The following is a 16844-nucleotide window of genomic DNA, read 5'->3' as shown; positions in this document are numbered from 1 at the left end:
AGGGATTGTTTTAAAAGGAAAAATGGAACTGTATCCTTTTTCTGTTTAAGATCCACTAATGGCTTCCCATTGCACTTAGAGTAAAATCAAGTCTTTCCATAGCTTACACTTCTGAGTTCAGTGACCATATCTAGAAAATAGGGATAATTGTGACTTTAAACTAGAATATAAACTCCTGGAGGGCACAGATTTTTATCTACTTCATTCACTTCTATTGTCCCTGTGCCCAGAACAGTGTGAGTTCATAATGAGCACTTAACAATTATTTGTTGAATGAGTAAACACATTCAGATTATATGAGCCTTTCTTTTCCCCTCTTTCAGAACAACATATTATAGCCTAGTATTTTCTATATTATATAGAAAGTTCAGCAAAGGCTTCTGGTACCATATCTACCCATCCCTGCCTTGTTTCTTTTGTGTTTGTTTGTTTGTTGGCCTTAAGGCTCCAAGATCTTAGTTCCCCAAACAACTGTTGTACCCTTGCGCTCTGTAGTGAAAGCTCAGAGTCCAAACAGTTGGACCACCAGTGAATTCCCTCCCCACCCCTGTTTTATTTTTAAATTTGAGGCTGCATTTGAGTCATTAGGAGAGGATAGATAAGTAGTAGAACAAGAAACAGAATAGAAATTGGAAGGAACCCTGGGAAGGTCACTGCAAAATAGTAGCAGCAGCATTTAAAAAAATAAGCATTTTACCATAGAAATCTTGGACTATGTGCAGAAATAGTAGAATAGTATAATGAATTCCTGTCTCTTCGTGGCCCAGTTTCAACAGTTGTCAACTCATGGCCATTCTTTGAGCCTCCAGGATTTAGTTTGGAAATTTCCTATGGTAAAGGAGTACCTGGTTTATAGAAGTTTGTATCACAGATACCTTACCCTGGTCATTGTTACTATTTTACAAACCCGCTGAGAGCAGGTTAGATATGATTGTAAGGACTCTAGGTTCTGAAATATTTTTTCCGATTTGCTTTCTGTAAATGCCTAAAATTTACCATTAGTATGACTGTAAACCCGCAAATTGTGAATAAGCCTGAGAAGGGAAATACATGAAGCCCATTAGCAGTTATTTGTATTTTAGTGTAAATTGATTAATGAGAAGCTTGCTTGAGTGGTAAGTAATGAAGCACAAGCTTTGATGGAAGGCATAAAATCACAGAGGCCTGGGGTGGAGATGGCATCGTAAGCACAAGGAATACTGTTCAAGAGGGTGGAAGGTACTGCTGTATTTCCCAGCTTTTCTTGGAGCTGGTCCTGGCCTCAAAGCCGGGTCTTCTTCCAGTTTGGTGGTGTTCTTGTCATCTGGGTTCCCTTTGGCTGGCCGCAAAGACCTTGTGTAAGGCTGCCAAGGAGGTGATTCCATTCCAGCTAACTCTGCTACTTGTTTATTTTTAGGTATCTTGCAATATATTCAGAACTCTTCCTCCTAGTGACAGCAATGAATTTGATCCAGAAGAAGATGAACCTACCCTTGAGGCATCGTGGCCACACTTACAGGTACTTTGAGCTAACATTTGTTCTAAAAGAAAGATCCATTAATCCATGAGCTGATTAGCATGGGAATTCCTTGACGGCCTTTATTCACCAAGAAATCAGATTAAGAGTACATTGCTGGAAAGCTGGAGAATGCTTTTTATGTTTCTTACTCTTGATAATTGGATGCCAAAAGAATAAAATAATAAGTGTTACAATGCTTTAGGGCGGCCCCTCCCAGCTTGCACACTCGGCCAGCAGCTTTTATTAGCGTTTCTGTGATCTTCCCACTGGAGCCTCAAACAAGAACAGAACTATTTCACATTAATATTAGTTAGATGTGATTAGGTCACAGAGTACATACCTCATTTTCAGCAGTTAGGTGCCCTGGGGACTTTGAATGCCTGTCTTCATGATAACCACGAATGTGTTTCTTTAGCCTGGAAGGACAAGAACAAATTGCAGTAGCTGTTTCACGGCGTCGTAAGGAGGAGCAATAGCTGAGAAAAAGCTTGTGTGAAGGCCAGTTTTGCTCTGTTGCACTGAGAAGGCCATGTTTTCCAGTTACCCTCATGGGCCAGGACAGATTAGGACCATCCCTGCATCTTCTTTCCCAGCATTAAGCCCATTTGTACTGTGTTGAGTTATCCACACCAGCCCTTCACCATCCTCCTTTCCTGGCTGCCTTCTTTCAAGACCGGACTTTATCAAATGAATAGAATGAGGAAATGTGAGTACAGTGAACCTTAAGGCCAGTTTTTCCATTCAGTTAGGTTGTTTTCCAAGGCTGTGTAACAGTAAGGACGGAGGGAATGATGGAGAAGGAATATGACCTTGTACATTTTAACCCGAGGCAGAAGCCACTGCATCTTTGTAGCAGTGTGCTTGTGGTTACTAGTTGACTTTCTGAAGGGCAGAAAACTGTAGCAGGGAGAGAAGGCCTAGAGATATTCTAAGGGTTTATTTTTTTCCCTGTTTCAGAATTTTTGACATACATTTGCAACTTTCCCTGTCCTGCTTTGGCAGCTCAAGGTTGCTGCAGATACATATGTAATGCTCTTTTGTCTAGTTATATGGAGAGCTTTCAGGGCTGTGTTTTCTCAACTCTCACCTAGGCATGTCATACATATATATTCCTGCTATGATTGCCAAGTGGAGTAAATTAGTTAAAACCCTATAGTTGATTTACTATCTTAGATGCTTGATTTTTTTTTTTTTTCCCTTAAGGTGCCAGACATACTTTCTGCAGTCTAAGAAATTTGGGAGACTATTTGTGCTTTTCATGGTGGATCCCAGATTGTGACCAAAAAAAAAAAAAGCAATAACTCTTTTGAATGGATGGGGGTTTTGTCATGTCTTATTCTTCATACTTGGCATCAGGTCACAGAGGTGCAATATTGTCTGGAAGAAATTTAAAAAACAAAGCAAACAAAAAGATAATTTTCTTAGAAAAGTCCTGTATCGTGTAGTAGAAAAGACGAGGAGGGAAATGCCTTCAGAGCTTCAACTTTAGTCTAGTCTACATTCTGAAGAAGAGACCAGTAGACCATTCTTACCATTTGCAAGAGCTTTTGAATACTCTAAATTATGATCACCATAGATATAAACTTCCCCTAAAGTACGATAAAGTTTAACTCAGTATTTCAGTTAATCCTTCCTAAGCTTAATGACTCTATAAAACATGGGACTAAATTAATTTCTAAAGCTATTAAGCTGAATTCCACCACCACAAATGTCAAGCTTACACCGTGTCATTAGTACAGAAACATTAACCATTAGTTCATTTGAAACTCTTAAAACCAAAGCAACAGTGAAGACTGATGCTGAGATCTGTGTCCTTGGAGAGCTAAAGTAACAAACTGTGTTCCAGAACAGTCTGGTTTCATCTCTGTTGACACGTGTTTCAGCCTGTAGTCCTCTCAGCCCTTCTTTAGCTCAGGGGAAAACATGACTTAGACTGGATCAGGTTCCCCGAAGGCTCAGTTGTAAAGAATCTGCCTGCTAATGCTGGAGACTTGGGTTCAATCCCTGGATTAGGAAGATCCCCTGGAGAAGGAAATGGCAGCCCACTCCAGTATTCTTGCCTGGGAAATCCCAGGGACAGAGGAGCCTGATGGGCTATAATCCAAAGGACTGCAGAGAGTTAGACCCAACTGAGCACACACAAACACACAAAAGAAAACTACATGAGAAAAGATTCTAAAAAAGAGTGAATATATGTATATGTGTATCTGTATCATCTTGCTATACACCTCATACTAACACAACATGGTAAATAAATTATACCCCAATTTAAAAAAAAAAAAAAGGAAACCTCTTAAAATTCACAAAGCAACCTTCATTCATAGCAAAGGTCAAGTCAGTAGGCAGTCTTGCCTTCACTCTCTTTGGCTTTCTGGATGCCTCTGTACTGGTTCCTGACTTGTCTCCTGAGTTCTGTCTTCTTTGTGCATTCTGACTCCACGAATCAGTCACACTGAAAGACCCTGGGTGGATGTTTCAGAAATCTCCCTTTCTGTCCATGATTGGTCTCTCTTGTTGCAGTGATCCATCACTACTATTCAACATCTTACTTTATGATTGATCAGACAATTGATTTTTCCTAACCCAAACTGCATGTTCTTCAACCTTTTCACTTTTTCGTAACTCCAGCATCTGTAGTGTGCTGCTGCTTCTGGAGCACATTTTACAAGAAAACACAGTGAAGTTGCTCAGTTGTGTCCAACTCTTTGCGATCCCATGGACTGTAGCCTACCAGGCTCCTCCGTCCATGGAATTTTCCAGGCAAGAGTATTGGAGTGGGTTGCCATTTCCTTCTCCAGAGGATCTTCCCGACCCAGGGATCGAACCCAGGTCTCACACATTGCAGGCAAATGCTTTACCGTCTGAGCCACCAGGGAAGCAAAACACAGGAAACAGTGTTTATTACCACATCTCTGACAATAGTAGAGAACAATAAAATCACACTGTGGTTGTTGGGTGGCTGGCTGTGTTCATTGCTTTCACTAATTGTCTGCTCCAGCACACTTGGATTTTATTTTTGGCTCATACAGTATTACTCATAACAAATTATGAATCTTTGAGGATTTATTGAAAAATAAGAAAAAATGTTAAACCTACCCTATGTGTTTTGTTTGATGTTTTCTGTTATTGGTATCTTTAAAACTGGCATCCCATGGTTACCACGGTTATTCTTTGCATTTTTTTGAAATTTGGTCTATATTTCTAGTAGAAAATGATTTTATAGGACTTCCATTTACAATTAAGGGGTTATTTGTAATGTTTTACACTTGAGACTGAAAATCCGGAATGCTCAAGTCTTCTTAAGTTCCTTGGAGAATTCACTTGTGTGACCTTGAAAAGTAATTTATTCTCCCCAGTCCCTAGTCTTTTCCTTTAGAAACTCAAGGAGGATTTTTGATTCTGAGGTGAAATTGGTAAAAAAGAGAGCATTTACAGTTATTAATAAATGTGTCTGAAGTATTTCCACCAAACTTTTTTAAACCATAGCGGCTTTCAGGAAGGGAGAGGACACTTTGCCAATCCCACCAGAAAGCCCTGCCAGCCCACAAGTCGGGCCTGGAAGATGGAAATCTCTCCGTTTTGTGGGAGTCAAAAGAGAGATGAAATCCTCTTTCATGAGTTATTTGAATAATGCTGATGTAAAACTATTGGTAAAACTGTAAGTTGAAAGATTAGTATATTGAAGAAAAGAGCAATTCTTCTAGGGCGTGTTTGAACTCGGGCATTGGTATGACTAGAAGTACAACGTGGCGGTGTTCAGATCACAGGGAAGAAGTTGTTCTGAATCTAGAGTTTCAGAGAGCAAAACAGAATTTTATAGAAAATTAAAATGCTAACATGAACACCTGATATAAGTGTTACATTAGAGTCTAAAGTCACAAGATCCCTATGTGACACATTTAGTTTAGTGGTATTTGCAGACCATTGGGGGATCCTGAGATCAGATTTTCAGTGGCCTGCAAAGTCAAAATTAGTTTTATAACAATACTGCTTTATTCTCTCTTTACTGTGTTGGCATTTATTAGCACAAATCAAATGTCAAACTGACTCAGTAGTTGCCTTCTCTACTGCCATGCACCTACAATTTAAAAAAATCCAATTTCAATTAAGAATGTCCTTGAAGAGCAGCAAAAATTACTAATTGTATTAAATCTGAACCTTTGAGTACTCATTAAAAATAACATTCTTCATGGTGAAATGGAAAGTATGCATAAAGCCTGCTGAATCTTTGTCTTGTGCTAAATAAAGCATTTGTGTGATTGTCTGAGCTGCAAGTTAAAGTAACTATTCATAAAGTATCATTTTTACCTGGAAGAATACCTGACAAACTGTGGTTGTTCTCACTTGGGTATTTAGTAAATGTTTTCTGTGAAATAAACAAAGAAAACAGTTGTTTTCCCACTGATAAAATTAGAGCATTCAAGCAAAATTAAGAATTAGAATTTTGGAAAACTTGTGTCTGTCCTTTGTTTGTCACCGTGAGCTTTATAGCTCCCCAAAGCTTAAAGACTTAAAAAAAAATTGGAGATATTAAGGAATGTTAATTCCTTGGAGATATTAATGGAGATATTAAGGACTTTTATTGATACTATGTAATAAAATATATCAACATTTGCAGTAACTCAGTGAACCAATGTTTTCCAGTTGACCAATGAATGATGTTAAGTAACCATGCATGGGTAGATATCATCCAAAGTGCAAGATAGATGATTGGAATTTAGTGTAACAGTGAAAAATTCGTTGATACGGTTTCAGATTCTTAACTGCAGCTTTAAGAAATGACTGTCGTTCTGGTGTAGTATCAAAGAGTATCCATAATTATGTAAAAAAAAACTGTGGAAGTACTCTTTCTTTTTCACAACAGTAGGTTTGTGTATGGCTTGATTTTCTTGATATACTTTAACCAAAGCAACATATTCTAACAGCTTGAAGATAGAGGCAGATGAGAATCTGTCTTCTAACATGCCATTAAAGAGATTTATAAAAACAAAAAACAATATTCCTTTTCATAGTAACTTTTTTGAAAAATAAAGTTTTTCACAAAAATATATTAGTTATGTTAACATGTGATGTGTTTTATTGTTCTGAATAATAAATATATTAAAATAAATATAATTTTATAGTTATATTTATAAAATAAATAAAAAGATATTAAAGGTTTTGTATTTATTTCTACTTCTATATCTCATGTAAACAAAAGCATTTTAGAGTCTTCAGTAATTTTTCATTATAAAGGGGTGAGACTAAAAAGTTAGAGGATCCCGTTTTAAGCAATAATGCCAGTGGTGGTATGTGTCAGCCACTGTGCAGGGGCTTTATGTATATATTATCACAGTTAATCTTAGGGATGATCATTCGCATTGCACAGTTGAAACAACAGACTAGGGTTACACAGTAAGGAGTAGAGCTAGGTTTTCAACCCAGTATCTGTCTCTTGAAAGTTCTGGTTTTAACATACTGTGGTATATGTGCTACACCAGGATTTAATGTATACTTTAACATAGGTTTATTTTGCAAAGTATGTAAACAGTGATCCCCCACTGTTTATCAGAAGTTATTTGAGGTTGACTCTGTGGATGAGATATTCTTAAATCTTTGCAGATCAGAACATCCTGACACGCTCTTATATATTGTTGTTGTTGTTGCTAGAGGAGTGTAAATTTCCATAAAATTTCTGAAAGGCAATTGGTAATGAATGTTGATAATCCTGACATGTTTGAATATCTTTTGATCTAACAATTCCCCTTTAGAAATATTTTCTCATGAAATATTTGAACAAGTGCACACTAATGTATGTTATATAAGGTACATTGTGATGTAATTTAATAGAGTGGTAATTTAAGAACTATTTACATGTCTCAGCAGAGGGTATTGGTTAAAGTAATTATGAATAATGGAATTATTTATTATAAATTATCTATAGTGGACTATGCTTCTGGCTACTGAGAATGGTGGTATAGATATTGTTGGCACAAATTGACCACAGTATATTGTTTAGATGGTAAAAGTAGTTTGAAAACTATATTTTATATATGTGTGTGTGTGTGTGTGTGTGTGTGTATACATACATACATACATATATTTATAGTACATTGATATGTTGTAGAGGTATAGAAAAAATCGGTAGTTTTATACATTAAAATGTTAACAGTGGTTCACTCTGAATGATGAGATTTGGGGAGGTTTTTATTTGCTTTCTTAGGCTGTGTTTCAGATTATAAATTTAAAAAGCTGAAAATCATAACAGCAACTGTGAGCTGCAAGAAAGGCTAGCACTGCTAGTTGATATTAAAACACACTAAACCCCTCGTCAGTTTTACTATTAGAGCTTTTTATGGTTTTTAATACTGTTCTCAGTGAATTATAGTTTGAAATTAACAATAATCCATTTCTTGCAGCTTGTATATGAGTTTTTCATACGGTTTTTGGAAAGCCAAGAATTCCAACCCAGCATTGCCAAAAAATACATAGATCAGAAATTTGTATTACAGGTAAGTATATTCTTGTCATTGTATGTATTTGTTTTTCAGTTGATAACACTTTATCTCATTTGCTGTAGATGTTTGTTAAAAAATCTTACAGTGGCAGTTATATAACCCCGTAAACAAATATATATGCACAAATTTATTATTGCCCATTAAAAGTAATAGGTACCTCTTTAATTTATTTTACTGGAAATTACATTTTAAACAACAAGGAATGCTAATGCCTAAATCCCTGCAATTTTCTTTCTTAAAATGTAATTATAAAGGAATTTCACTTATATAACTCTAGTTTGTGACTCTTTATATAATTCGAAAACTTCTATTTGCATAAGGATTTTAAACTATTTCATACATCTGTTAAAACTGAGTAGGCATGGTCTAGAGCGTAAGTAAGCTTTAATAAGTAATCAAAGTCAGGGTACTAGTAAGCTTTCATAGCTAGGAAGTAGCACAGGTTAATACTTAAGATTCCCTTGAAGAGATTAACTCTCACCTATCTGTTTCAGAGAAGGTAATGGCACCCCACTCCAGTGCTCTTGCGTGGAAGATCCTATGGACGGAGGAGCCTGGTGGGCTGCAGTCCATAGGGTCGCGAAGAGTCAGACACGAGCGACTTAACTTTCACTTTTCACTTTCATGCATTGGAGAAGGAAATGGCAACCCACTCCAGTGTTCTTGCCTGGAGAATCCCAGGGACGGGGGAGCCTGGTGGGCTACCGTCTATGGGGTTGCACAGAGTCGGACACGACTGAAGTGACTTAGCATCTGTTTGGAACTTCCTACATATTTTTCTTGAATGTCATTTTACATTTTATAATTATGGATCATATCTGTTTACTCCAGACCTGAAGTATGTTCATGGTGTTCTTGTTGACAGTCATCTGTAAAAATGGATACTTGAGCCAACTGGTGTATGGATTGTTGTAGCTTCTTTCTAAGTGATTAATGAGATGCCTTATGTAGAAAAAAATAAGTATCTCCTAGTGAGTCAATATTGGAGAAAGCAATGGCAACCTGCTCCAGTACTCTTGCCTGGAAAATCCCATGGGCGGAGGAGCCTGGTAGGCTGCAGTCCATGGGCTCATGAAGAGTCGGACATGACTGAGCGACTTCACTTTAACTTTTCACTTTCATGCATTGGAGAAGGAAATGGCAACCCACTCCAGTGTTCTTGCTTGGAGAATCCCAGGGATGGGGAAGCCTGGTGGGCTGCCATCTATGGGGTCGCACAGAGTTGGACACGACTGAAGTGACTTAGCAGCAGCAGCAACAGTGAGTAATATGCAGAATTTCAAATTTAAAACATTGCTTTGGCAGGAAATTGATCCTCTGTGTCTTACGGGATAAAGGTTAATGACTCAAGTGATGACCTCATTCCCCTTTCTTAAATTAATACCTTTAGAATTCTGGACATATGAGGCTGAGAAGTTTTGGAAAAGTGAGATTTGATATTTGTTGTTGTTCAGTCGGTCAGTCATGTCCGACTCTGTCACCCCACGGACTGTAGCATGCCAGGCTTCCCTGTCCTTCACCATCTCCCAGAGCCCGCTCAAACTCATGTCCATTAAGTTGGTGATGCCATCCAGCCATTTTGTCCTCTGTCGCCCCCTTCTCCTCCTGCCTTCAGTCTTTCTCAGCGTTTGATATTTAAAGAGGTGGTTCACTGGGCAATAGGTAGATTGGTCCAGATCCTTATCCCAAAGAGGTAAATGCATTTCAGGCAGAACAAAAAACAAAACACAACAGATCTGTGTTTGTATTGGAAAGTCCTTGCATTTCTACAGCACTGTATAGTTGTCAGAGCACCTTTATATGCGTTATTTAATTTGATATATACAATAATCTAAAGCAGATATGGCTAAGTTTTATGCCCATTTTGTAGATGAATAAATTTGAGGTCTAAAAAAGTTAACCAGATTCCCCACACACATGTCCTGTTCAGGTTTCTGTCTCTTACACCATGATGCCTCTGTGTGATTCCCTTCACTATAACTTGGAATGACAGGAGTAGCCCCCATCTCTCAACATGGATGAAATGATACGATTCTCTTACATTTATGGTAAATTAAAGTGCCCAAGAGGATCCAATAATTATTCAGCAGTAGACGCTGTTGACATGGAAACAGTAAATCCTGCAATCTTATTATGAAAGTCGGTGCTTTTCTTACATGAAAAACATTCAGGGCCCAGTCTGTGTGCTCTCCATGGTTGATAATACTGATGATAATAAAGCTCCTAGAATTAAAACATCAGAGACCCCCAGACTTGGAAGGGACATTTTGGTTTGTCTCTTCTAGTTCTTTACCCATTGAATCAGTTTCCTTTGAGACCCTGATGAGGGGTAACCTGCTTGCTCTTTTTCAGTGAGGAAGGGCCACATACTTAGGCAGGTTCTTCCCTTTTTGTTGGAAAGTTGTTTTTTATGTTGAATCTCTCTGTACCTCATATGCCTTTGGCCTTATTTCTTCAGTAGAGTCCCTTAGTGTGTCATTAGCCCAGGCATAACCTTTCAGGTCCTAGAACACAGCTTTTGTATTTACCTCTATGCAGTTTTTCTCTAAAGCAGCAGTTACAACTCAGATGTTTGTAGGCTCATTTAAAATAGTCTGGGGGCTAGATTCAGACAATAGGAGGCAGACCAGCTGCTCCTGAAGGGAGCTTTGACTGTACCTCTTTCATCAGTTCTTGCTAAATAAGGTTTTTTTCCAAGAGAAAGTTTTTTTTCTTCCAAATTTGTTTTTTTGGTGAAATTTTCTGATAGTTTTAAAATCCTATTCAGAGTGAATTAAAGCCATCTGCCTCACGGATCTAGCCTTCCAGCTGTCAGTGTGCGTTCTCTGCTCTAGACTGAGTCCTAAGTATCTGTCTCATTTGTTAGTTTTTGAAGTCTTTGACATGTGTCCATTTGTCTTTAAGGGTGACATCTATATCTGAACACAGAGCTCTGAGCTCGGTCAGTCCAATGGTACTTAGAGTTGGGGTCTGCATTCCTTGTCTGGATGCTAGGGTTCTTAAAGGAGTCATCTCATTAGCTCTTCTTGCTGTTCTATGACACTGTTAATTTAGGTTAATAAGCTTATGGTCTTAACTTTTTTTATTTTTATTTTTTTTATATTGGGATATAGCCAATTAACAATGTTGTGATAGTTCAGGTAGACAGTGAAGGGACTCAGTCATACATATACATGTATCCATTCTCCCCAAACTCCCCTCCCATCCAGGCAGCCATATAGCATTGAGTAGAGAGTTCCATATGTTACACAGTAGGTCCTTGTTGGTTATCCATTTTAAATATAGCAGTGTGCAGATGTCCATCCCAAACTCCCTAACTATCCCTTTTCCCTATCATTCCCCCTACCGCCCCCACTGGCATTGGACTGACTTCCAATTTAGTTTCATGCATTTTGTCATAAACCCATTTTCATTTTCCCTTGTTTTTGTTCATTTTGCAGTTAGCTTTTTTACCTTGACGTAGGATCTGACATATATTCTTATGGAATATCTTATCTCCCAGCCTTCTGAAGTCTTTCTGGGTCTTGATTCTGTCATCAACCTTGTTCACTCTGCCTTCCATCTGTATCACATTTGTGACTTTCTAAATATGCTAGCTATTGGCTTCATTAAAGCCACTAATTAAAATTGTTAAACTAGCCGGGATGGAGGATAGAAGCCTGTGGCATGCCTTTAGCAACTTCCCTTTATTTTAGCACAGATTCATTAATCAGCAGTCTTTGAATTCCATCCTTGAGCCAGTTAGAAATCGACTGTAGAATTTCATCCTCCTCTGATTCCAAATTTTTGTTTATAAAGAGAGTCAGAGAGATATTTTGTCCAATGCAGTGGTAAAAGCCAGGACTTCATGTTTACAGAATTCCCCTCCTCTATGGACCTTGGAACTTTATCATAAAAAGGAAAGCCGAAATCCAGTGGTCCAGTGGTTAGGACTCCTGAGCTCTCATTGCCGAGGGCCCAGATTCGATCCTTGATCAAACGTCACCACTGAGTGGTACTTGAATGTAGTCATGTGACTCAAACCATTGCATCAAGTTAGAGATGAGCTGTTGTTCTGTCAGCTTCCATCTTCCATATCACCCTGTTCATTCATGTTGGTGGCCTGTACAGTTGGCCTCCCGTTCCTTTTCCTTTCCTAAGTTTGCCCAGCACCTTCTTGGAGAAGGGACTCAACCGTCTACTTGCTTCTCCTGAGATTCCTTCCTTGGACCTTTGGCCCCAACCTGGGACCTTCTGGCAATGGTGAGCCTTTTGGATCTTGAGACATTAGTGCTGAGATTCTGTCTGTTATCCCCTGTCCCACCCTCGCTCCCTCTTCCTCTGACCACCATGCCTTAACCGTTCTTGAACTGGCAGGTCTTTTTACGTCTGTGCTCTATCGTCAGCCCATTCATTTTGCACACCCTGACTTTCCTCTGCCCCATGGACTCGCATGGTGCAGCCTGGTTCTAGTCTGTTTCTCTTGTGACATGGGAACCCTCAGATTTTTCCCTTTTGCAAATCAGAATGACACTTACCTTATTCCTTTCCTTTGAGCAGATATCTTATTCTCTGTGAATTCTCATAGATTCCAGAGAGTTTTGGTGATCTTAATGCAGAACTGTATTTATTCAGTTAGACATAATTTATTCTAGTTACAAGATTTACACTATTGGTAGCAGCTAGCTAGATTCTTTATAGTTTGATTCCTCCATCCCCTAAAGCAAAATAAGAATTGGGCTATTTTAGCATGATGTAATGGAAAGAAAGCTAGAAAACTCTGGATTTGAACCCTGACTCTCCTGTGTATTGACTTATATTTTAGGAGCTGAGAATATGACTGTGGCATAAGAAGAAACTGTTTTCAAACCCTGGCTTTTCTGCCTACTTACAGTGTAACTTTCAGCAAGTTAATATACTTGCTACCAAGCATGGATTTCCTCATTTGTGACATAGGGATAGTGGAATAAGTGAGATACTGTTCAGTAAAGTAGAAAATACCCCAAATTGACAGCTGTTAGATTTTCTTAATTGAATTGGCACTACAGATACAAACACAGGCTCCCTACCTTCAATCTTAAATAGGTACTGAAAACTTGGGCAGATTATTGACTATTCTGAGCCTGTGTTTTCTTCAGTAAAGTGACAATGACAGTCGTCTCTCTTATAGCAAGTTAAAACAAAGTAGTAGGCTGTTATGATGATAAAATAATATGACTTACATAAATGTCTGCTAGTATTGTATATGAGGCCTAATATTTGCTCATTAAATATGAATTCCTCTTTTCACGTCCTCATTATATTACCTGTCCACATTGGCAGAATATCTTATTTTTCTTGATTCCAATATTAGTTTCATAATTTCCGCCTTTTGAAATAATTTTAAAATTTATGAGAAACATAATAAAAATTTGCAAAGAAGCCTTGTATAAATGCAGAAATGTAACATTCCAAGGCGGGAAGACTTGCCATCAAAAAATGTCCATAGAATCTCCAGATTAATCTGCACATTTATGTGCACTTCTAATTAAAATTTCAGTGTGTGTGTGTTTGTATGTGTGTGTGTACACACACACTTTAGTAGTGTCTGACTCTGTGCGACCCTTTGGGCTGTAGCCTACCAGGCTTGTCTGTCCATGGGATTCTCCAGGCAAGAATACTGCAGTGGGTTGCCATGCCCTCCTCCAAGGGATCTTCCCAACCCAGAGTTCAAATCCACATCTCTTAAGTAGTCTGCATTGGCAGGTGGGTTCTTTACCACTAGCACCACCTGGGAAGCCCAAAATTTCAGTAGTTTCTGTACTTGAAAATTTCAGAGTTCATGAAATAAAATGTTTTTGAAAAAGGAAATTAATGATATGTTATTAGACATTAAAACATACTATAAAGGTATATTATAAAAGTCTGGTATGGGTACAGGAGACTAGAATATAATGAGATTTGGGTAGAAAAGACTTTTTCTTGTTAGGGCTTCCCTGGTGGCTCAGATGGTAAAGAATCCACCTGCAATGTGGGAGACTTGGGTTCGATCCCTGAGTTGGGAAGATCCCCTGTATGCCATAAAACTCATAAAAATGCACAAATGAATAGATAGGTACCTACATACCTATGCTCTGAAGAGGAGATCTGATGGTATTCTGTGGATGCAGATTGGGACTGAGCAGTTCCATGAGAAATAGATATGTACACAAAGCAAAATATACAGGGATAGTGAATGCATCATTGTTAATGATTATTAGAAAATTGGGAACAATTAGAAAGTTCCTCAGTAGAGGGTTAGTTGAATAAACTGTGGACAGTCATTTAACAAAATATAGATCACTGAGTAAAAAGAATGAGATAGAGTTACACAGGATCTGTTTTTAAGTGGAACATGCACATTGTGGAACAGTAAAATATTTTGAACCTGAGTCTGTTATTTTAGAGAAAAAGATTATTTGTCTATGCAATAAAAAGTGTGAAAGGAGATACAGTACATTTTTGTTAATTATCTCGTAGGGTGTCAGATTATGTATGATGATCTTTACTTTTTAATTTTGGTATTTCTCTATTTTTTCATTTTAAAGTATGAACATGTATGTTGTAATTAATAAGAATAGTCAAAGTATTTCCATTGCAACTACATTCTCATTTTGTTGCCTTGCATTTTTCATAAATGTCAGCTGATTCTGTGCATTAACTTTCCTAAGACTACTTTTATAAGACTGGGCCATTCCTTTACACTTAACATTTTTTATGTGTCCATCCTTTTATCTTTTGTGTATGTCCTTTTAAAGTCTGAATCTCAGCGGAAGCTTCCTGTATTTCCTCAAAAGCCTCTTTCAATAACTCTTTTTTAATTGATAATTCCTCAGCAGGAAGCAAAACAGATGAGTGGATAATGTATAGAGAGGTTTGGATGCAGACTCTGCCATTTTTTAGTGTCTGACCTTGGGCAAATTATATAACTGCTCTGTGCCTCAGTTTCCTCCCCTGGAAAGTAGATCCAAAATATCCATAATATGATAGTAATTACAAGGTTGTTGTGCAGATTTAAAAAGTATATTCATGTGTAAGTATGGAGAACAATTTCTGATCACTAACTATACAGTAAACGTTACACTGCTGCTGTCACTACTGTTTTTGTTAGGATCACCTCTTGTTTTGAGGAGTTTCTTTGTCATTATTTTCTAGAACAGCCTCCGTCCCCAGAGTTATATATTAGTCTGTCATGTCTTACCTAGCATGTTACCAATTTTTTGAGATTTAACTTTTACCAATCTAAAAAATCAAAAAGCCCTTTGGACTCTACTTGTATGGTTCTTCTCTGGCTGTTGGGTTTTTTTGTTTTTTTTTTAAGATGTTTAATATGGTCTCTTGTCCTTGAATTCTTATCATTTCCACTTCTCCAACTGATTTCTTCCAGTCAGTGTTAGAAGTAACTGTTTAGTGCCAGGAACGCGTACTTTTTAGTATGTGAGAACCAGGGAAAGCACATTCAAATCTTCAGAGGTCAGACAAGTGATATGGAATTTAGTAGTCTGGGTTTGACAGAGAGGAGTTGATGGAAACAGTGGTGACCCAGAGAGCTTGGACCCTGCTGCCAGTCCACTCTGGTCAGCTGTTGGCTAATTGCTAAGTGGGCCAAGTATTGCTAGATTCTTTTGATTTTTTTTTCAGGAAAACCTGGAAGTCTAGATTTCTTTATGGGCCAGTCAGAACTATCTGTGACTTGTACCTTTGAAGGGTTTGCTGGTTTTTATTTCAGAATGGACTTATGTTGTCCAGTTGCTAAGTTGTGTCCAACTCTTTGTGACCCTGTGGATTGCTGCACGCCAGGCTTCCCTTTCACGATTTCCCGGAGTTTGCTTAGACTGGTGTCCGTGGCATCAGTGATGCCATCCAACCACCTCATCCTCTGTTGCCCCTTTCTTCTCATACCCTCAATCTTTCCCAGCATCAGGGTCTTTTCTAATGAGTCGGCTCTTCAAATCTGGTAGCTAAAGTGTTGGAGCTTCAGCTTCAGCACCACTCCTTCCAATGAATATTCAGGGTTGCTTTCCTTTAGGATTGACTGGTTTGATCTTCTTGCTGTTCAAGGGACTCTCAAGAGTCTTCTCCAGTACCACAGTTCGAAAGCATCCATTCTTTGGCCCTCAGTCTGCTTTGTGGTTCAACTGTCACATCTGTAAATGACTACTAGAAAAACCACAGCTTTGACTCTGCGCATCTTTGTCGCGAAAGTGATGTTTCTGTTTTTAAATATGCTGTTGAGGCTTGTCACAGGTTTTCTTCCAAGGAGCAAGTATCTTAATTTCATGACTGCAATGACTGTCCACAGTGATTTTGCAGTCCAAGAAAATAAAATCTGCTACTATTTCCATTTTTTCCTCATCTATTTGCCATAAAGTGATAGGACAATATGCCATCATCTTCGTTTTTTTTTCATGTTGTTTTAAACCAGCTTTTTCACTCTCCTCTTTCACCTTCCTTCAGAGGCTCTTAGTTCCTCTTTGCTTTCTGCTATTAGAATGGTATCATCTGCATATCTGAGGTTGTTGATATCTCTCCTGGCAGTCTTGAGTCCAGCTTGTGATTCATCCAGCCTTACATTTCGCATGATGTACTCTGTATAGAGATTAAATAAACAGTGACAATATATAGCCTTGACGTACTCAGAATGACATATTAACTAGCTTAAATTTCATACTAATTTTTGTTAAATCTAGGTTTACGTAACCTTTAGCATTTGTTATGTACTTAATCTAAATCCTTACATAAGGAATCTGTCAGAGACTTCAAAGATAGTCGATTGATTACATAGTGCACTTGTTTCCAGGGTAATGTTGATTTTAGACTTAGGTAACTTAAGCTATAAGTGTGTAGGCTTG

General features: G+C 38.1%; 1 protein-coding gene across 2 annotated transcripts in view; it reads left to right on the top strand.

Annotated features, from left to right (window-relative positions):
- PPP2R5E (protein phosphatase 2 regulatory subunit B'epsilon) overlaps window positions 1–16844 on the top strand; it is a 160549-nt gene that overhangs the window by 114124 nt on the left and 29581 nt on the right. For both annotated transcript variants that reach the window (XM_027554272.1, XM_027554273.1), the window contains exons 4-5: window positions 1397–1498; window positions 7897–7989. In XM_027554272.1, coding sequence (XP_027410073.1) covers window positions 1397–1498; window positions 7897–7989 — 195 coding nt within the window. The remainder of the gene's footprint in view (window positions 1–1396; window positions 1499–7896; window positions 7990–16844) is intronic.

The sequence above is a fragment of the Bos indicus x Bos taurus genome, chromosome 10 (assembly GCF_003369695.1).
Source record: "Bos indicus x Bos taurus breed Angus x Brahman F1 hybrid chromosome 10, Bos_hybrid_MaternalHap_v2.0, whole genome shotgun sequence".
NCBI lineage: Eukaryota > Metazoa > Chordata > Mammalia > Artiodactyla > Bovidae > Bos > Bos indicus x Bos taurus.
The sequence above is the reverse complement of the archived record's forward strand: the minus strand, read 5'-3'. Positions and strand labels throughout refer to the sequence as shown.